This window comes from Doryrhamphus excisus, chromosome 1, assembly GCF_030265055.1.
Source record: "Doryrhamphus excisus isolate RoL2022-K1 chromosome 1, RoL_Dexc_1.0, whole genome shotgun sequence".
NCBI lineage: Eukaryota > Metazoa > Chordata > Actinopteri > Syngnathiformes > Syngnathidae > Doryrhamphus > Doryrhamphus excisus.
The window spans coordinates 8,654,232-8,675,994 of record NC_080466.1 but is presented as its reverse complement, the minus strand read 5'-3'; the positions used below and the strand labels follow the sequence as shown (position 1 = coordinate 8,675,994).

General features: G+C 39.5%; 1 protein-coding gene across 1 annotated transcript; it reads left to right on the top strand.

The window, feature by feature from the left end:
- The first annotated feature begins 4,087 nt into the window (after positions 1 to 4,087).
- Positions 4,088 to 20,256, top strand: LOC131142416 (uncharacterized). The gene is made up of 5 exons (XM_058091672.1): positions 4,088 to 4,120; positions 15,849 to 15,921; positions 16,007 to 16,079; positions 16,865 to 17,191; positions 19,778 to 20,256. Exons 3-5 carry the CDS (start codon positions 16,016 to 16,018, stop codon positions 20,173 to 20,175), a joined length of 789 nt encoding a protein of 262 aa, XP_057947655.1. The 5' UTR covers positions 4,088 to 4,120; positions 15,849 to 15,921; positions 16,007 to 16,015; the 3' UTR covers positions 20,176 to 20,256.
- Positions 20,257 to 21,763: the final 1,507 nt, after the last annotated feature.

The following is a 21,763-nucleotide window of genomic DNA, read 5'->3' as shown; positions in this document are numbered from 1 at the left end:
GGTTTTCTCCGGGTACTCTGGTTTCCTCCCACATTCTAAAAACATGCTAGGTTAATTGGCAACTCCAAATTGTCCATAGATATGAATGTGAGTGTGAATGGTTGTTTGTCTATATGTGCCCTGTGATTGGCTGGTGACCAGTCCAGGGTGTACCCTGGCCTCTCGCCCGAAGACAGCTGGGATAGGCTCCAGCACCCCCGCGACCCTCGTGAGGAAAAGCGGTAGAAAATGAATGAATGAACGGTTGGGTTGATTTATTTATTTTTTTGGCTGCCTACTATAGCTACAGAGGCCTTGACTTAAATAAAGTGTCAGACATAGCAGCGAATGGATCCAAACACATGTAAATACACAAGGCCCATTATACAGTGAACACAGCATGCATCATCTTGACCCACAAGCCTTCTTCCTGGGCTGGAATCAATACTTTCTATTGATTGTGCCTTAGACAGCACCTTGTAGGACATTAGAATCTTCTCTTACCCTGTAGTTGCCTCAACCCAGACATCATTCTCCCAATTAAGAACACTTCCTTGTATACACAAGATGACACACACCACTCCCAAGGGATCTCATTTTTAACCACAACACCCCATTACCATGCAGCAGAATCTTGCAAGGGCTCGTTGTTAAATGACAACTTCACTTCATTCAATAACTTTTGTGCTCACTAACTTGCTAAGATGTGATGCTGGCGCTTTGTCAGTTTGAATGCAAAGGCCTTTCATTAAAAAAATAAAAAAAAGGCCTGGCACTCTGGTGTTTTAGTGGTTATCCCAAAAGGCTGCCTCCTTTTTCCTCAAGCTCAACACCATCAATCTAACGAGCACGCCAAGAGAAAGATAGATGGACGTGGAGCACGGAGACTGAACGATGGATAGCACTGGGAAAGAGGGAGGAAGAGAGAGGAAGCAGGCAGGGACTGATGCATGGCAAACAGGATTGATGACAGAATACTACACTAGCATAAAAGTCCCTTCATTTTGCCAGGAAAAAGGCAACCAGTGGGAAGCGCTAAGCTCAGTCAGATGAGGTGAACAAGTGAGAACACTGAAAGTGCATACGTATTGTGAGAAATACACTCAACCTTCACTGGGTCTGCAGTTTCACTTTAGATCAGGCACAAATTACATTTTTTGAGCATTTCTTGCTTTTTTTGAGTTACAACAAAAAGATACAATTCCATACCCAAAATAAATTAAACTAATAAATTAAATTAAGTTGACGTAATGGCGGCACGGCGGGCGAGTGGTAAGCACGCAGACCTAACAGCTAGGAGACCAGGGTTCAATTCCACCCTCAGCCATCTCTGTGTGGAGTTTGCATGTTCTCCCCGTGCATGCATGGGTTTTCTCCGGGTACTCCGGTTTCCTCCCACATTCCAAAAACATGCTAGGTTAATTGGCGACTCCAAATTGTCCATAGGTATGAATGTGAGTGTGAATGGTTGTTTGTCTATATGTGCCCTGTGATTGGCTGGCCACCAGTCCAGGATGTACCCCGCCTCTCGCCCGAAGACAGCTGGGATAGGCTCCAGCATCCCCGCGACCCTTGTGAGGAAAAAGCAGTAGAAAATGAATGAAGTTGACATAACTGCCTTACCTGTTTGAAGTGGTAAACTGTTGTTGCATAATATGTAAGAAGCTGCTGACACAAGACACAAGATCTTTTAGTAGCCATTATGAGCCAATAGCTGTAGATGTTGACAGTCTTCCCAGCTCATGTTCTGGTGGTCGGATCAGATGTTGTCAGTAAATTTGACAAGATTCAGATTCATTCTACAGTCATTTTTAAATGTTCTGATTATCAAGGGCCTGACACAATAACTTGGTCAACAATTTGTAACATGAATACATATTTCTACTAAGAAGACATTGTCACATTGACTTGTGTAGAATGTCTGTTGTCTCCAAAACAAGTCCTCCAATGCTTCTTAGCTGATTCCTTGGGTATCGAGGCATGTGAGTCTACCCTTCATTGTGTCTGTCCCACACAGGAGGAGGATATGGTATCTATTCTATTATCCAATGGTAACATTTTAGTATTAATAATCAGACATTTTCTTTGAAGACATCTTTTCAGGTTGTGTTGATTTGTCTCCTTGCATGCAAGTTTTATTAAATTGTACCTCTCATTTTTCTCAAAGAACTTGTGTTGTTTCCCATCTATTTTGGAGACAACAGCCGATATTCCCATGACAGTTGCTTTGCATATTTTTAATAGGCAACAGAAGCGGGTGAGACCAGATGCATCACCATGCTGGATAGGAGAGATGTTTGATGTGTGCCTGAATCTGCATCGATCAGTCTTTGTTATTTTAGAGAAAGCAATATTATCATTGTTAAATGCATCTTCCAGCATCTTCTGTTTTAAATTTAATGTCTTACTTTATAATTTAATTGTATTTACATTACTGGCATAATTGCATTATGATGCTATTTCAGACGTTGAATCCTTGTCTTTGCTTTATGATGAATATGCAGATGAATATCACATAAATACACAGTACCTATTCAATAGGGATGCACAAGTACACCACTATCTGTATCTGTATCTGTTCACCCATCTAAATGAACTATCCGTATCTGTGAGTGGATAAGGAGCGGGCGGGGCATAGCCCGTAAATGGCTGTGACTTAACGATTTCTCACATGAGTGCAATGATGTGTGAAAAATGAGTTTGGAAAGGTAGGCTGCACGGTGGACAGTGGTTAGCATGCAGACCTCACACCTAAGAGACCCGAGTTCAATCCCATCCTCGGCCATCTCTGTGTGGAGTTTGCATGTTCTCCCCGTGCATGTGTGAGTCCCTCCCACATTCCAAAAACATGCTAGGTTAATTGGTGACTCCAAATTGTCCATAGGTATGAATGTGAGTGTGAATGGTTGTTTGTCTATATGTGCCCTGTGATTGGCTGGGGACCAGTCCAGGGTGTACCCTGCCTCTCGCCCGAAGACAGCTGGGGTAGGCTCCAGCACCCCCGCGAATGAATGAATGAATGAATGAGTTTGGAAAAGCAAACAATTCTATCCTCAAAATGCAATGACATAATAATAATATAATAACACAATAATTATGTCATATAGGAACATTTCAGACTGAGCATAATGTTTTCAACACTCCAGGTAGGTAACAAAGGTGCAACATTTCAAAGTAAAAAAAATTACCATTCTCAACTTTATTGGTCAAGATTTGCTCCCTTCTTGTAAAATCCAAAGACGTTCCAAATATTCATAAGAATGGCAAATTTCGGATTAAAAATATCAAGTACTGTTTTGTGCATTCACACTCATTCTAACCCAAAGTTGCTGTGTGGCAATTTTGTGTAAGTCAACAGAGGCCCATTAGGGGTTCATTCCACAGCCACTCATACAGTAGCGGTAGCACATTGTGGCTGAATAAATTGACCTCGAGCCTGCTGAAGTGGTTTTGATTCTAATGGAAACATGCTGAGAGGAAATGAAAATTTTAATGTGGACGTCTCAACCCACACAGGAAAGTTCACTAATGGGGCACCATGAATGACGAGTGGCCTTCCAGAGATCAGAGACAACGGGGAGCAGTATACGTATTTACAGCGAGACCACAGATTTTTAAAAAAGCATCTTGGACAGCTGGGCTTTTTTTTTTTTAAACAAGTATTTGCTTCATGTCAATGCAATTTGTGGTCTCCAGCAGCTAAAACCAACGGCACCTTCTGCCTTCTCTGCAGCTGGATGTCAACATGAATTAAAGTATGAATTGTTTTACGGTCATCCTGAAACCCCCCCAAACCCAAAGCTGAATATCCCAAAAGTCTTACGGTGTTTCCCGTACACAGTCCTCTGTGTTAGAACATTGAAGATAATAACAAACATACATGTGAAAGGAGGAAGGAAGGAAGACGGAAGGGAGAGTACCCACTGACTTGGACACCACATACTTTGCAGTACTTTTTTTTACAGGAAGTGAAGGTATTGAAGAGACAATAGCTTTCTTATTAGGAAGTGACTCAGCAGCACACGCTGCCGATGCCAAGTCGGAAAAGAAAGTTGGAGCTTGACCGGTGAGTTTGCGGTAAGAGGGATATGCAAGCTTCCACTCACATACACCATCAAACATCAGAAGGACAAGGACACAGGTAAGTGTCACATGGCTTTTCTACAGCTTGTAAAGTAATCTTCGGCTTTGACTTTGAAGCTCAACAGCACTTTTGCAACTTTAAAGGGTGATATTAAAAAATATTGGTTATATCCCAAAACTTGACAAGCATTTGACTTGAAGTTCCTGTCTCCTTCAGTGTTTGGAATAATTTCCATGCCAGTTTATGAACATTCTTCCCTTGCAAGTTTGGTTTCAGATAGTATTTTGTAATATAACATTTTTCTATCCATACAGAGGAAGTATACTTTAAATGCACTGAAATTATAAGGCATATTGCAGTATCATTTGAGTCTATCATTGCCAGGCTGAGGTGTCCTGGTTTTCAAAATATGGCAACCCTACCTTACCTCCAATGCAATGCATGCCATAACTTGCAACAAAAACCTGACTGAAAATACTGAATAATTTGTGACCAGATGGTCCTCTTTACCAGGACACATAGTTGCTATATGTGACAGGCTACACTTTGGACACCCATGCACAAAACGGACTTCAGTGTTGCCTCCTATGCGTTTTACCTCTTTCCTGAGGAAAAGTGAAAAGGATTAGTCACCCATCACCAAATGCTGTATTTCACCCTGTACTTCATTTCTCTTTGTCTGTGATTACACGCTTTACTTTCTGACATTGACAACAGCCCTGACAGTGTTGCTGCCGGTTTAATTGATTGAAAATGACTGATTCGACCAGGCGGCTTTTAGTCTCCTCAAAGGAGCGAGCACCTGAGGAGACAGGTGATGTTCCCAACAACTGCTGCTGTCAGCTGTTTCAAATGATGTTGTAGAATTCAGCAGAGAGCAGAAGCACTATGCTCGGGGCGGCATGGTTCAGGTGGTAGAGTGGTCGTTCAATCGTCAGTCCCCTTATATCAAAGTAACCTTAGGCAAGATACTGAACTCCTTGTTCCTGTTACTGTGGCATCAGTGGGTGAACGAAGTGACAGTGTAAAAGTGTTTTGTATACCTTGAAGGTACAAGAGTACCAAATCTGCCACTAGGTTTTAAGGACAGGGATGGCTTTCTTTATATTCAAATTTAATTCCATTAAATTCCGCTTAAGGCTCAAACATACTTGGGCAGAAATTACGTCAAACAAGCCAAAGTTGTTGCTACTGTTCACACAAAACACCGTTCGACATGCATTTTTCACATCGACCCGTTATTAAGTCACACTAATCTGTATTTAACTGTATTTAATTTCATATTTTTATATATATGTATATATGTATGTATTGTTTTTTTCAATTTTTTGCCCCCTTCCGAATTTCTTATTTTTTGCACATTGTCACACTTACATTTTTCAGATAATCATAACATGACAGCACAACTGATCACAAAGTTTTTAAATGAAACTTTTTATTATAAAGGGAGAAAAAAAATCCAAACCTACATGCCCTTGTGAAAATGGGATTGCCCCCTACAGCTAGTAATTGGTTGGGCCACCTTTAGTAGCAACAACTGCAATTAAGCATGTGCAATAACTTACAATGATCCACTCATTTGCAGAATGAAGGGTTTGACTTTGACTAGGCCACAAGTCTTCATTTGATTTTTCTTTAGTCATTCAGCCATTCATTGCTGATGTGTTTTTGGATTATTGTTCTTCTGCAAAACCCAAGTTGGTGTCAGCTTGTGGTCTCCTTCAGGATGTTTTGGTAGACAGCAGAATTCATTGTTCTGTTTATCACAGCAAGTCTTCCAGGTCCTGAAGTATAGCAAAACAGGCCCAGACCATCATACTACCACCACCATATTTTACTGTTGACATGATGTTCTTTTTATGAAATTTACTTTAATGGGTCACACAAATTCCAAACAGTAAAACCTTTTCCCCAAAGGTCTCGGGGATCATCATGATGTTTTCTGGCAAAATTGAGACCAACTTCTTTTTGTTCAGCAGAGGTTTCATTTTAGAACTCTGTCATGCAGACAGACATGTTTTTGCCCAGTGTCTTTCTTATGATGGAGTCATGACCACTGATTTTAACTGAGGCAAACATGGCCTTCAGTTCTTTGGATGTAGTTGTGGGGTCTTTTGTGACCTCTTGGATTAGTCGTCACTGTGCTCTTAGGGTAATTTTGGTTGGTTGGACACTCTTGGGACGGTTCACCACTGTTTTATGTTTTCACCATTTCTGAATAATAGCTCTCACTGTGGTTCGCTGGAGTCCCAAAGTTTTAGAAATGGGTTTATAACCTCTTCCAGACTGATAGATGTCAATTAATGTCAGTTTTTTCTCCCTTAATAATAAAAACAATAATAAAAACTGCATTTTGTGTCCAGCTGTGTTGTCATTGACTGATATTTCAATTTGTTGGATGATCTAAAACATTTAAGTGTGACAAACATGCAAAAAATAAGAAATTAGGAATGAAGGAATCAATTGCTGCGCTGGGAAACTATTAGGCTTCCTGTGACATGTAAGACAGGCTTTCTTCAAACAGGAATTATACAAAAGTGGTCACACTTTTCTTTCCTCAATTCATCTCAAGGAACAATGGTGAATGGATTTGTTACAAGGCAGTGTTTATTGGTGTCTGCATGCAGTTGTTTTCCATGAGGCTTGTTTTACACTCCAGACTTCCTCATTCCTCCACCAACCTTGCCCCGTTTGGAAACCCCTTCCTTCTCTGGCAAGGACACTGCTTTAAATCTGCTGATTTTATTGGTCCAGAAAAATACATTGGGTTCTCTTTAGGTGACTTGTAAGGTGTTATTCTAAGATTTATATAGGATTTTATCTAAAACACAGTGCCCTTGAATTTGAAGACAACCAACATTTTAAATGAATTGAATAAAAAACAATATGAAACTACACCATGATAAAACTGGAGTACAAACTTCTACCAAGGTCAAACGATAATGCCAAATAGTGTCCTGTTTTTTTGTTTTTTTTTTTGGTTTCCCAAAAATGTCCTGTGTTTTATTCTGATTACAACCATGATCAAACATACACATTCACATCAAATTTCAAGTATGGGTATTGGTATCAGCAATACTGGTTCTTTACTTGGTATCAGATCGATAGCAAAATTTGTCAAATAGTCACTCATGTATGTGTGTTTCATGTGTGTGTTTCATGGAGGAGGGATTTTACAACGATTAATACAAAATTGAAGGTTACTTTCTGGGCCCCAACAATTGATCAAATCATTTACTGTATAAACTCCAACTAACGCCTCTATTTGATTAATAGGCCGCATAAAAGCACAAAAAAAACCAAAAACTAAAATAACAAGTAAACCAGAATTGGGCATTGTGAAACCTTTAATAGAGACTTGGGGACTTCTGACTACATCACATTGTCATAAAGCCATAAAACAACATTTTGTGATTAATGATCAAGAAATGTTCGAGAACATGCACAATAGTTCATTTTCCAAGTTCATTTACAAATGAAATGAACCACAGTGAACTATTAGAGGGATGGCACACTCCTGGAGTACACACTGAATACAAGGAACAGGAAATGTGCTTCCTTCCCTTCATATTGAAGGTCTATTGCTGCCACTGAGCTGAACATCGGAACATATTTAGATTACCAGAAGACAGTATACACACACACCAACACCCAGCGGTTGAATGTCAATTGAAGCAATGCAGTAGTGCTACACCCGTGTGTACCAGTAGGATCAATACTAGCGTGATGAGACTATTAATCTGTTTTTTTGTTTGTTTCATTTTGCAAATATCTGTGTGTTTCCATATTGTTGCATTGTTGATATTTGTATATTGCTTAGAGTCATAAAAAACAGTGAATGGCTCTGAATGCTGCATGATGCTCTTTCTATAATTAGCACAATCACTTAATTTATAAATCAAGCAAATGCCCCTCTCTTACGGATGTGGCAATACAAAGCACTTGCTTGGAGTAGATGTCTGGAAGGAGGCTGTTTCAACCACTTTTAATCATCCTGTTGTAATCATCCTTAGGAGATAGAATCTCATCTGGGAGCTGGGCCAAAATAAGGCATACTTTTGGACACACTATTGCAGCAATAACACATACTGTTAGTTTATTAAAATTACACTGGCATCAAGTTGCTGCATGATTCAAAACATCCACTGCTGGAGGTAGGCAGATTAGCTTTTGAGAGCTCCGCAGAGCAAGGTTCAATGGTTTCAGGGGATGATAAACTATCCAGACTATCAAATAACCAAATGTAAAGCTGCTGTCATCACTGGAGGGCATAAAAAGGACAAATATTGTGTTTACACCATTTACTGTTTCTTCAGCGGAAGAATTGATTAACAAGAAAGGATTAACAAGACAGGGCTTCCTTTGGCGTTTAAGCAAGATTTATGTCAGAAAATAATCCGATTATACAGGGTAGAACTGTTTTGCAAATGTAAACTCTGCAGCTCTTCACCCCTCACCCATAATTTACAACAAGACACAAATGTTAAACGAGACCTATTATACTTGTTCCACTTTTCTGTAGTCTAAATGTAGTTAGAATGTTTTATTCTTGTGTTAAATGATGGCAAAGTTTCAGATAATGAGGTTTGCGCATTTAGAAGTGAGCCCTAAAAAAAGTTTGGGATGGCTCAAAACGCTCGGTTTCAAAAGGCGTGGTAAAACCGTCTCTTTGTGATGTCACAGAGGAGTGGACGTTCCTATATGGGCGTGTCTGTAAGCAAATAAACTCTGTTCTCCTCCCAGCTCTGCTCCTCTGTTTACATGCCTTGCAATGGTTCGTATGGGAAAGGAACATTTGACGCCACCTTCAGGCACAAGTGGTTGCAGTTCACGATTCCCTACCAGCAAAATAAATGTGTTTTAATCTGTCAATGGCATTTCACTCTGGACTGTTTTTTGAACATGGGCCAGTATGCATCTACTACGTCTTTCCTATGTTGCTTGGCCATGTGGAAGAATCAGAGGAGCAGGCGGTAAGCAACATTTTATCAGTGTCCTAACTGTGTTTCATTTTGTGTAAGTCAGGGGTGTCAAACTCATGCCATTGGAAGGCCGAGACACTGCATGTTTTCTTCCTAGCCGAACACCAAAGCAGTCGGTTTTAATGATCAACACCACCTTCAATTTGAGGGAAGGAGCTCATCAATTAAATCACCAGCTGGAGAAAATGGTTGAAGAGAAAACCTGCAGTGCTTTCGGCTCTCCATTGACACATGTGGTGTAAGTCATGGTTGCTAATTGCCGTTTCCCACCACTTATTAGCGGCCAGAGTAGACATTATTTCCCAAATGCTGTAGAAAACCTACCACTAAAATGCTAAAGCTACTTACCATTGAGAGATGTCTTGAAGTAACCTCCTTTCTTGAGAAAATCCGAACAGTCCAGTCTCTACTTCCGATTCGGAATCCAACACGTATAGCTGTATCTTAAAAGCCGACATTTAAAAAGATACATTTATTATCAACTCCTATACTTTCAGTTAGCGGCACAAACAGGAAGTCCTTTTAACTACTTGTGAGTGTGACCAACCACAGCATACGTGGGCCGTGGGTTGAAATCATTAAAAGAGAATTCCAAAGAAATACAATTGAATAGGTGCAGATTCTGGAAGAACTAGAAAGCTTTCTGTGACGGTTATCGTGTGTTGAATTGTGCAAATGTAACCATGTGATGTTCCTTAATGTAACTTGCAAGTCTGAAACCATAGCATACATTTGCCTCAGCAATGATTTCAAATAAGGGCGGCACTGCGGTTGAGTGGCTAGCGCGCAGACCTCACAGCTCGGAGACCTGGGTTCAATTCCACCCTTGGCCATCTCTGTGTGGAGTTTGCATGTTCTACCTGTGCATGCGTGGGTTTTCTCCGGGGACTCCGGTTTCCTCCCACATTCCAAAAACATGCTAGGTTAATTGGTGACTCCAAATTGTCCATAGGTATGAATGTGAGTGTGAATGGTTGTTTGTCTATATGTGCCCTGTGATTGGCTGGCCACCAGTCCAGGGTGTACCTCGCCTCTCGCCCCAAGACAGCTGGGATAGGCTCCAGCACCCCTGCGACCCTCGTGTGGATAAGCAGTAGAAGATGAATGAATGATTTAAAATAGTAAGTAACCAACTTTGTGTCAGGTTTTTTTTTTTTTTTGCCAGATTAGTGCACCAGTTTCCGGTAACAAGGTGCTGTCGTCATTCAGGGAAAAGCAATCTCAAGCAGCAGATCAACAGCATAAACAGAGTATGAATACACCGTCAGGCCATGATTTGACAAAATATGGTAATTTCCGCTTTACTTCAAGCTTCCAAAAGTGTTCAGATGAATCACTTTCATTTACCACGAACTCCCACCATGATTAGACTGAGCTCTTTGTGAAGATGACTTCCTCACAGAGTCCATCAAAGCAAACATCAAGCGACCGTTTCATTCTTATGTTTCTCTCCCGGTTTGCCAAATCCCTTAAAGTTGCTGCCAGCTGTGAAGTGCAGCTGCTCCCTGATCACAATTATGTAATTACATTCTTATAAAGAGCCAGTCGCACGCTGCCGATAATGCTGCGATTGATGTGTCACAAAGCGGCAGATGTCGAAGCATAATGCTCTCCCAATGTGGAAGTGGCAAGGCTAATTGCTGCTACAGTGGAGCTTTGTCACACCATTGCTATTGACCCCTTCTCACACTACTTTCAAGCCACTCATTTTGTGTGAACTTTGACATTACATGGAGCCAGTGCGTGATTTGTTTCATTTACACCAAAACTATTCTTTAGTTTATCATTTTGATACAACAGAACAGGATAAAATACAGAATAAATTCACATGAAAAAAATGGAGGGAATATTGCTCTGATTCCAAAGTCTTACAGTCAAGAAAAACAGCATCATCTCAGCCAGAATTTGACTAGAAAGTTGCATGCAAACTAAAAAGAATAAAAACTTGTTTTACATGAACACCTGACTAAGACTACCTGACTACTGTCACTGAACAATTTAACAAATATGGGACCGGCAAGTTAGCAACATGACATGTATGACATACTCCATACACTAAAGTATTGCTTTGGATTGTAAATGCTATTGCTAATGCTAAATGCTATTTGCAATGAAAGTGTTGGTTATCCGGCATATTCCTTTAATACTTCTAATCTATTATGTTTTGTTTACGCTGCATTCATGACAACATTCCGAATGTGCCCAATTTATAATTTGTCTGATTTTATTGGTTGTTTCATAAAATGCAACTTTCCAAAACATTAACATTATCTCAGTTGACTAGTACTCGTGATTTTTAATGACATGTTTTCTGTAACAGGCTGCACGGTCGACAAGTGGTTAATGCACAGGCCACACAACTATGAGACCGGGGTTCTTTGCATGTTCTCCCTGGTTTCCTCCCACATTCCAAAAACATGCTAGGTTAATTGATGACTCCAAATTGTCCATACTAGGTATGAATGTGAGTGTGAATGGTTGTTTGTCTATATGTGCCCTGTGATTGGCTGGCCACCAGTCCAGGGTGTACCCCGCCTCTCGCCCGAAGTCAGCTGGGATAGGCTCCAGCATGCCCGTCACCCTCATGAGGATAAGTGATAGAAAATGGATGGATGGATAGTTGACTATTACTCGGGATTTTTAATGACATGTTTGATGCCACATACAGTGGCATCACAGTACATAACACCTGACATTAGTTTGAGTAAAGATGTGCTGCTAATATCGGTATCGGTTAACATCCATATCCCAAAAAAAAGTGCTGTACAATACTGGTATTGATATCTGTAAGAATACCAATCTTGTGCATATGTAATAATAATGTTGTTGCCTTTTGATTTTCAATTGCTTGATTTGTTTGGCTTTGTTTTTAGGCCGGTTGCCCTATCCTGATGCAACACTCTCATTTATCCGGGTTTAGGACTGGCACTGGACATCTCCAGTGGCTGGTTGTTGGGGCCCTTGCCAGAGCTTGAACCCATCTGCACGAAAGCAAGCAGTCTGTACCGCTACACCAACAGGGCTCATCATAAAATAATAATAATAATAATAATAATAATAATAATAATAATAATAATAATAATAATAATAATAATAATAATAATAATAATAATAATAATAATAATAATAATAATAATAATAATAATAATAATAATAATAATAATAATAATAATAATAATAATACAAACTTTCTACTGGCTGTAGTTTTAATACATTTTATTTGTATAGCACTTTTTAAAATACTAGTTACTAGCTAGTACTTTAGTCTATTTTTCAGTACATGTTTGTGTACTAAAAACTTCATTAGATTGTGCAGGAGTATTTTTGTGGTTGATGAGTTTAGTTGACATTTCTGAGTAAAAGTGAGACTAGAACAGAAAACAGAACAGAACCCTCCCCCCTCCTGACTCCAAAAAATAAATATCATTGTAGAGGTATTGTTAAATATGGCTGTTGATGTTATTCTGTTTTACCAATTTTATCCATCTGGGCACAAAAACAGGTCTCAAAAATCACTTTCTTCTTATCTCACAAAAGTAAAAAAAAAAAGAGTAAAAACAGAATGTAAAAACAAAATGATACAGATGTTGACTTGAGAATATTTCATGTGTGGCACGGTAGTCGAGTGGTTAGCGCGCAGACCTCACAGCTAGGAGACAAGGGTTCAATTCCACCCTCGACCATCTCTGTATGGAGTTTGCATGTTCTCCCCGTGCATGCGTGGGTTTTCTCCGGGTACTCCGGTTTCCTCCCACATTCCAGAAACATGCTAGGTTAATTGGTGACTCCAAATTGTCCATAGGTATGAATGTGAGTGTGAATGGTCGTTTGTCTATACGTATGTGCCCTGTGATTGGCTGGCGACCAGTCCAGGGTGTACCCCGCCTCTCACCTGAAGATAGCTGGGATAGGCTCCAGCACCCCCGCGACCCTTGTGAGGAAAAAGTGGTAGAAAATGAATGAATGAATATTTCATGTTTATGAACTATGTACACTGTTGCTTGTCTTACCATCTTAACATCATAGGTAATCATCCTTTTCATATCTACTCTTGTGTTATTGCCATTTATGCTTGCCATTAATCAGACTTTATAGAAGCACGGGGACGTTAATATGCAACAAGCAATGTTCCTTGGAAGCTGTGCACATGCGCACTGCACTGGAACTTGAACTGTGGTTTATGTTGTGGTAACAACATGTAATACAATGACCAACAATAAGATATTGTTCCATCCTTTTTCTATACCACTTATCCTCATGAAGACAGCACACTCATAGGGAAGAACATGCAAACTCCACACAGAGATGGCCGACGGTGGAATCAAACTCGGGTCTCCTAGCTGTCTGGCCTGCGCGCTAACCATTCGGCCGCCATGCAGCACGGTATGAAATCCATTCAGACCATATGACGGTCACTGCAGCAATTTTGTGATTCTTGTTTTCTCTCTTCGACATAAAGAAGACTTAGCTGGGACTCTGGCCAAGATGTCCAGTCTTAGTGTGATCCTAAAATAAACAACAAGCCTTATTTCTGTCCAACCTAAATCTGCCTTTGACTTTCCTCCAATTCCAGCTCATCCGATATTGGCTATCAAGCGAGGGGGTGGTGGAGTTTTATGTTTAGTGGCTGTCGAGTCACTGATACGTGATTGTGACTGATGGAGGGGAAAAGAGTCATGTGACCCAAACAAGCGTCTTAAACCTGAATCCGACTGTACTATTCATTTGCTGGGTGAAAGCGATTACAGAAGACCATGCTGGAATGGGATGTTGAGTCGTGGCCCCTTTATGGTCACCCTCAACGTCTCTGAATGCCACTTTAGTTTCCATAGGTGCCTCATGAAGAAAGGGATATGTTCAGAATCAATGAGTACAGCTCATCAGCGGCGGCATCATTAGTTTAAATAATTCAATACACGTATACAAGTTTTATTAGTACACTTTATCTCTGGGAGAACATCACCTTCTTATGACAAGAGGGGGACGTTCAAGCACTTATCTAACAGATAATGGATTGATTGTTTAGTCAAAAACAATTAACAGCAGCATCAAAGCTTTTTAAAGGACTGCTGGTGTTGCCTTGAAATGCTTACACCATATTTTAGTGAGTCATTGCACATTGAGCATTGTTGGAAAGTTTTTTTCAGAATACTTTATAAGTAGAATAAGTGTTACATGCATTCATAGCTGCATCCTTTTATCTGTTTTTATATCTTTAGAATGCACAGATTAGAGAAACACACATGTTCATGCCACACATAAGGATTGTGGATGATGGCAAAATGTAAAAAAAAAAAAAAAAGTGTTTTCTTTTTCCTCTATGCCAAATTTTACCAGGACCAACAAGGTCTCACTTTACCTGATCAGTTGCCATAGAAACGTAGCTGGCACTCAAGCTGACCAAGGGATTAGTGTCAACATTTAGTTAACCGGTTTTGGACAACTTCAGCAGTTTAGCAGACCTGCAGTAAATCCCTGTAAAGCCACAGATAATACTCAGCATTATGGGTAATCTGGTCCCTGCAGCAATTAAAGTCCAGGATAAAAAAAAAAAAAAAATTGACACGCTGTGGAAACTAAATTGCAGCATTGCAAGGCTAATGTTTACATATACAGTGGAACCTCTGAGGTCGAACACAATCCACTGACGTTGCTCGAGTTTTGATTTGTTTGGATTTTGAAACAATTATGACATATTTCCTGACCAACAATGACCAAAATACTGTACGTTATATGTTATCATATATGTGGGTGTTAATACATGGTTACAGAACACATATAAAATGTTGTTGGAGGTTTTGTTTTAGATTACTTTATAGTAGAAATAGGTGAATCCTGATTACATGTATTGTTCTTTTCTCACATTGAGATTATGGATGATGAAAATTACTTGTGGAATTAACAAAAATTTACATCAGGAGGTTGCCCACAGCCACAGCTATTAATGCCACGTTTTTTTAATGTGCCACTTATTTGAGACCCTGTCATCCCCCCCATTAAGGACATAGCAAACACCCGCTGCGTATCAAGAGCCCGTCGGATCTACTCTGACCCCACACACCCCCAGCATGGACTGTTTTCTCGCCTGGCGTTGGGGAGAAGGCTGTGCAGCATCCGGTTTAGAGACAGCTACTTCCCCCTGGCCATCAGACTGTTCATTGCCAAATAAGCCCCTCTACCTGCCCACACGCACAACCAAAAGTTTAAATTATTGTTATTTATTCTAAATTATTTAAATTATTTGTACAAATTTCTGTTTACGCTGTACATTGTTCATATTTGATGTAATTTATTTATTCTCCACATTATTATTTATTATTTATTATTACACGGGAGCCAGGCAACGACATTTCGTTGGCAATTTCACTGCTGTTTTATTGTGCAATGACAATAAAGAAAGTCTATGTCTATATGTTATTTGCGTTGATTGAATAGAGGCATTTCCCGCATAGCATATACAGAATGGTAATTTGTGTTCCAGTGTTAAAATAACTGTGTTGTGTGTGCTAAACATTTCTTTATTACTGCTCTCGTATGTGCATCATTCTCTGAAGGCAAATTTCATTTGACAAGAACATGGGGTGCTCTTGACTAGATAGAATATTTATTTTTTGTGTCAATTGAAGAACAAACTTGTCACTACCAGTAACTGACTCAAGCGAAGCAGCAAAAGACTTCCATTTGATTGGTACAAAGAGGCCTTTGATTGACTTTGTCACTGCCCCAAAAGACTCAGCCTGGTTGGACTTTACACTTTCCCAAGCACATCCAACAAACTCAAATCATTAACGTTCTTTACACAGGGAGTGGTGCGAACGGCCGAACATTAAAAGCACCATAAAGAAACAGAAAAGACGATCGTCTAAGAACTGAAAGGTCAGTCTTTATGTGTCTGGCTTTGTAAAATATATGTGGTCATTTATACTTGACTTTAATTTTAATCAAATGTTCTGTGTTATAGAAAGGACTCATGATGCGACTTACAAGGCTGCTCATTGCCTGCATTCTAACTGAACTGACTCTTTCAGTACAAGGTATGTGGGGTTAGAATATGGAATTAATGTCGTGGTTGGGAACTTTGTGTTTGTCAATGGAAATAAAAATCAAGTTTATAATTGCAGATTGTAGACTACAGTAAAATTTGTTGACCCTTGAATTTCTAATACAAAACTAGTGTAGGAAACACCTTTATTTGATATATATTATTAGATAGCACCCAAGATCCTTCACAATGTTACTTTATCTACATTTTCTTGATTGACTGTAGGATATAGGGAAAATCCCTTTGTATGTTTTGAACTGCTGTTTACATGCCAGTATTCTATGAAGAGGAATAGTGCTGCCTCTAACTGCTGCCACTTTTTGGAAATGATGTGTTGTTGTTGAGGTTGCACGTCATACGAGTGGTTAGCGTGCAGGCCACACAGCTAGGAGACCCGAGTTTGATTCCACCCTCGGGCATCTCTGTGTGGAGTTTGCATGTTCTCCCTGTGCATGCGTGGGTTTTCTCCGGGTACTCCGGTTTCCTCCCACATTCCCAAAACATGCTAGGTTAATTGGTGACTCCAAATTGTCCATAGGTATGAATGTGAATGTGAATGGTTGTTTGTCTATATGTGTACGCCGCCTCTCGCCCAAAGACAGCTGGGATAGGCTCCAGCACCCCCCGTGACCCTCGTGAGGATAAGCGGTAGAAAATGAATGAATGAATGATGTTGAGAGGTGTTCATTTAATGCTATGTTATCATAATTTTATGATTGTTATAATGAGATGGACCGTTAATCACATTCTCATTGCATTGACTGTGTTTGTCCACAGCTTTGGTGAGTGTCATCAACGTTACAGCCGAGTGCGACAAGCAGGTTGCAATGAGCTGCAACGTGTCAACATCGAGGGACGGGCTGTCAGTCAAACATATGGAATGGTCCCAAAACCACAAGCCTTTGTGTCAATTGGACAGCGGGGGGAAATTGAGCCACCACAGAAACATAAAAAGTGACTTCCGCTGCAAGTATGAAAAAGGTCAGCTGTCACTCATCTTTGCAAAAGTGCAGCCGGAGGACAGCGGCGGTTCAAACCGCTACATGTGCAAACTCCACTCCAACAGGGGCATTTCGCATGCATACAGCTGGATAGAGCTGCAAGGTCAGTACACAATTCTTCTCAAACTCTTTGTAACATTATTTTGTCCCATATGTGCAAGTAGGGCAGACTGGTGGTGTAGTGGTTTGTACGTTTGCCTCACTGTTAGAAGATCTCGGAAAGAGGTTGTTATTTCCCAAATCTGAAAAAGTAGAAAGTTTTTTTCACAAATTGAATAATGATATGGCGTGCATGACAAAGTAAAAAAGAAAACGTACACCTATTTGACCACATGATCATTTATCAATAAGTGTACAGAAATCCATTGTCACTTTGCACTTGGAATTTCATGGCTTTACACGATCAGAATATAGAATATCAAGTCATTTAATACCAGCCATTTTAGACTGATTTTACATGGCACATGGGATATTGAGTACTATGGCCATATAAAAATGGAACCTACAAAAACATAGATTAGAATCTGAGAAAAAAAGAGTTTGTTTTTACCTTTTGTTGTTCTTTATTAATCAGCAGAAAACATACGTAATACATACATACACACGTACAAAAAGTTTTGTGACTATACCACAGCATACACAAAAAGGGTTGCTTTTACATCTAAATGTATTTACAAATATAACACCGTGAACTATTTACAATTTTCACATTTGGAACTAAACTGTGTGTGTGTGCGTGTGCTTGCACATGTGTGCATGTGTATGCATTAACGTTTCCTTACAATGTGCAAATACGTATAAATACGTCTTTGGGAGCGAGCATTCAGGTTAAAAAAAAAAAAATCTGTCTTTGGCATTGAATGAGTTCATGAATAAATCATTGCTGTTTCGTGGTTGGCTATTATTAGTCTAAAATATGCATATTTAAGCATTATCTAGCACAAAAATTTAGAAATTAAGCTAAATATAAATATAAATATAAATATAAATATAAATATAAATATAAATATAAATATAAATATAAATATAAATATAAATATAAATATAAATATAAATATAAATATAAATATAAATATAAATATAAATATAAATATAAATATAAATATAAATATAAAGCAGGGCGGCAAGGCGGTCTAGTGGTTAGCGCGCAGACCTCACAGCTAGGAGACCAGGGTTCAATTCCACCCTCGGCCATCTCTGTGTGGAGTTTGCATGTTCTCCCTGTGCATGCGTGGGTTTTCTCCGGGTACTCCGGTTTCCTCCCACATTCCAAAAACATGCTAGGTTAATTGTCGACTCCAAATTGTCCATAGGTATGAATGTGAGTGTGAATGGTTGTTTGTCTATATGTGCCCTGTGATTGGCTGCCGACCAGTCCAGGGTGTACCCCGCCTCTCGCCCAAAGACAGCTGGGATAGGCTCCAGCACCCCCGCGACCCTTGTGAGGAAAAAGCGGTAGAAAATGAAATGAAATGAAATATAAAGCATTCAGGAGATGCATTCAAAGGCATTGTGATATGGAGTATTGAACACTGGTCATTCATTATCAGTAACATTACATTGATGAGCCTCTGCAGGAAGTGCTGTACAGAAACTGGTGACTATAGTGGTGTTATTTCATGTCTACAGAGCTCTAATAATGTTAGAATTTAAAGTAAAACTTTACAACATGTAGGTGTGGACCTAATGGTGTGTAAATGTGAGACATGAAGTGACATTTATAATGACTGATCTGCTGGGTCATTAGAACATTAGTCTTAGGTAGTGCAATGGAATTCATTTTTCCCATAGAAAAAAAAAAAACAGTTTCAGTGTCAACTGCACAGGTCAAGTTTTTAGTAACATTTTCCACATTATATGCTATTATGCTAGTGTAAAAAGAAGTTAAGTACTCTATGACAAACTGTCCCAAACTAAAATATGACTATTTACTCTTTGATGATGCATGATGGAAGTGTAGCATTCAAGGTAGCTCACTTTACTCAACATTCTATTGTTACTCAACATTCCACCTATAAAGCCTTCTGGAAAAAACTAAAACTGTCACCAACACTACACTTACATAGTTGTATACTAACCAAGCTGCAGCAACATTGTTAGTATTCCCTTCGGTACGGGACAAAAAATGTAAAAAAAAAAACAAAAAAACAAAAAAAACAACAACAACAAAAAAAAACCTTAAACTGTATTATGGAAAGCAGGAAGTGAACAAATGTAACAGTTACTGATTGTAAAAGTACCAGATGGAGGGGTAGGATTTTATAAGCTTTGCTTCTTCCTACTCCTTTTGGACATGTGGAACTGTGAACTGATTATGGGATGCACTCAGTTGTAATCTGATGCATGTTCAAATGAAATAAAACCATTACCATTACCATTACCATTATTGTTACACCAAAGGACTAAATCACTGGTGTAGTGACACCACACCACATGCTTCAGGCCACTACTGAAAGGTAATGCTACACTTTGGAGCTACTGCTGCTGTGTTTTTGTTTTTGAGTTTGGAAAAGTTAATCCTAATTGTAGCGTTGGTTTCTATGTTGCTGTGTGAAATCAATTCAGCCCGGAATAAAGTTCTGGTAATGCTTGAAAAGGACCAAAATATGGCAAAATACATGTAGTATTACATGTTATCATGAATGTACCTCCTACTGCATTGACTCCAACCTGATGGTGTTCTCCTCAGAGTGCTGTGGGGCAGTCAAGGGTGGTCTGTCCACCAACGGTCCGGTCTGCACGTTCAGCAACGTCTACCCCGATGCGGATGTTTTCTGGTCTTCCCAAAGTGAATCACCTGTGAAGCAAAGTACATTTAAAAGTATTGAGGCAGGAGGCTGGTTGACCATCCGCAGTCAGCTGGAATGGACTTCAAATGGGCCGTTCAACTGTTCCCTGAGGAGCATTAAATCCGGAAGACACATTGAATGCAATGTGTCAGAGAATGCTGAATTCATATACGGGTACGGACAGAGACCTCAGGGATTCACACGCATGGTCGGGAATGGAGCAGGATCACTTGAACATTTAAGGACAATTGTGTTCATATCAATCATACTGCTGTCATGCAAAAATGTTTTTTCCTAAGTAATTGCACTTCCACTTTCTGGCGAGTGTAAAGCTATTTCTGAGGTACAGGATTTTTGTAATAAAGAGCCAAGGAGCATTGCTTGCAGTCAAATGAATCAACTTTCACGGTCCACAGGTTTATAATTGTACTTCTACTTCCTGACTGAGCTGAACAAGGAAATGACAGATTGTTGAGTGATAACAAGGTAGCAGGTCATCGTCATGCCTGATTAGAACAGCATTATTTTCTCCTCAATCAAAGATAGTACATTGATTCTCTACAATCGTTCATTTAAAAAATGCTATTCGCACAACAATAAATCTTCATGTTAATGCTCAACTGTGAGGAGTATGTTCTCTGCCTTCTAACAAGAACATGAAAATACTGTATGCATTTCATTTTTTTGTCACTTAATATGTTTTTTTTTTAGCCAGGCAATGAGGCAAGTAGAAATATATGTAAATAACAATGGCAATTTACATGCTGTGAGTGTGATAGAGTGATACAGTGTGAGTGAGCTATCAAAAGCTGAAGTGTTGCCCACAAAAAAAAGATGCTAGTCATTTGTGGGGATAAACTGCCCCCCAGTGCAGTACTTGGGCACTGCAGCAAAACAAAAAGGTTACTTTGGGGTCCAGTCCTCAAGGTGTAGGTTCCTCCAGTGGCGTGCAGTTTTGCATAAACCTACTATTTGGCCACCCCGAACCAATACGCACAAGCAGAAATAAAAATACAGTGGGACAACAAATACATGAAGATTAAACCTCACACACACTCATTGGGCCTCCTGGCAAAACTCCAAAGTGCCAGAAAATGTCACTTTTTGGAGAGGTAAATTTTCTGAATTTTTGCACGTCTATGGCAGTTATATTATTTTTTCAGGTCAGGAAGTGTAAACCTCACACACACAAATGTTCAGCATTTTTTCAGGTCCTTAAAACCTCCTACACCCCCAATGGGGCTCCCATCAGGAACCAAAAATGGCAGAATATGCCATGGGTCCAGAGAAAAACCACACGCGAGCAAAGAGAACATCAAACTCCACACAGAGATTGAAGTTGTTGATACTGTGATACTTTGTTAACCTATCCACAGTACTGAACATGAATTTATGGTTGTTTTTCTTCAATTAAAGATGAGTAGTAGACTGTTCTGATCAACAGCCTATTTCTGTTTAGAGTAAATTGTTGACTCAATTTTGTCCTTGTCTTACTCTCATTTTTACTTTTTTGCATTTTGAAGCTCTACTTTAAACAGTGCAAAATGTAAATTCTGGCAATTTTTAAACTGATCTTTTTGTGTATGCTTGTCATACGACAATGACTCTCCTGGGGTGAAAATAATTGTTATGTGCGTCAGTCTGTCTTTCCCACTAGATAGCAGCATTGTTCAACAATTGGCTCAATCCGGGGCCCTACTCCTTCAGCAATGAGAGCAACTATGTTCAACCAGGCAGCCCCTCAATCGGTATGTTCATGGAGAGCTATAGATGTTGCTAAAAATGATGTTGCTCAAAGCTTAAAACAACAAGTGTTGTAAGTATAAGATATAAAGATTCATGTGTGGCATAAAAAATTATGATTTTGAGACAAATGTGGTAGGAAG

Excerpts from the sequence above, each read along its gene's own strand:
- LOC131142416 (XM_058091672.1), top strand. The coding sequence starts at position 16,016 with ATGATGCGACTTACAAGGCTGCTCATTGCCTGCATTCTAACTGAACTG. Across the intron at positions 16,080-16,864 it reads ACTGACTCTTTCAGTACAAG|CTTTGGTGAGTGTCATCAAC; the intron begins GTATGTGGGGTT and ends GTTTGTCCACAG. Across the intron at positions 17,192-19,777 it reads CAGCTGGATAGAGCTGCAAG|AGTGCTGTGGGGCAGTCAAG; the intron begins GTCAGTACACAA and ends TGTTCTCCTCAG.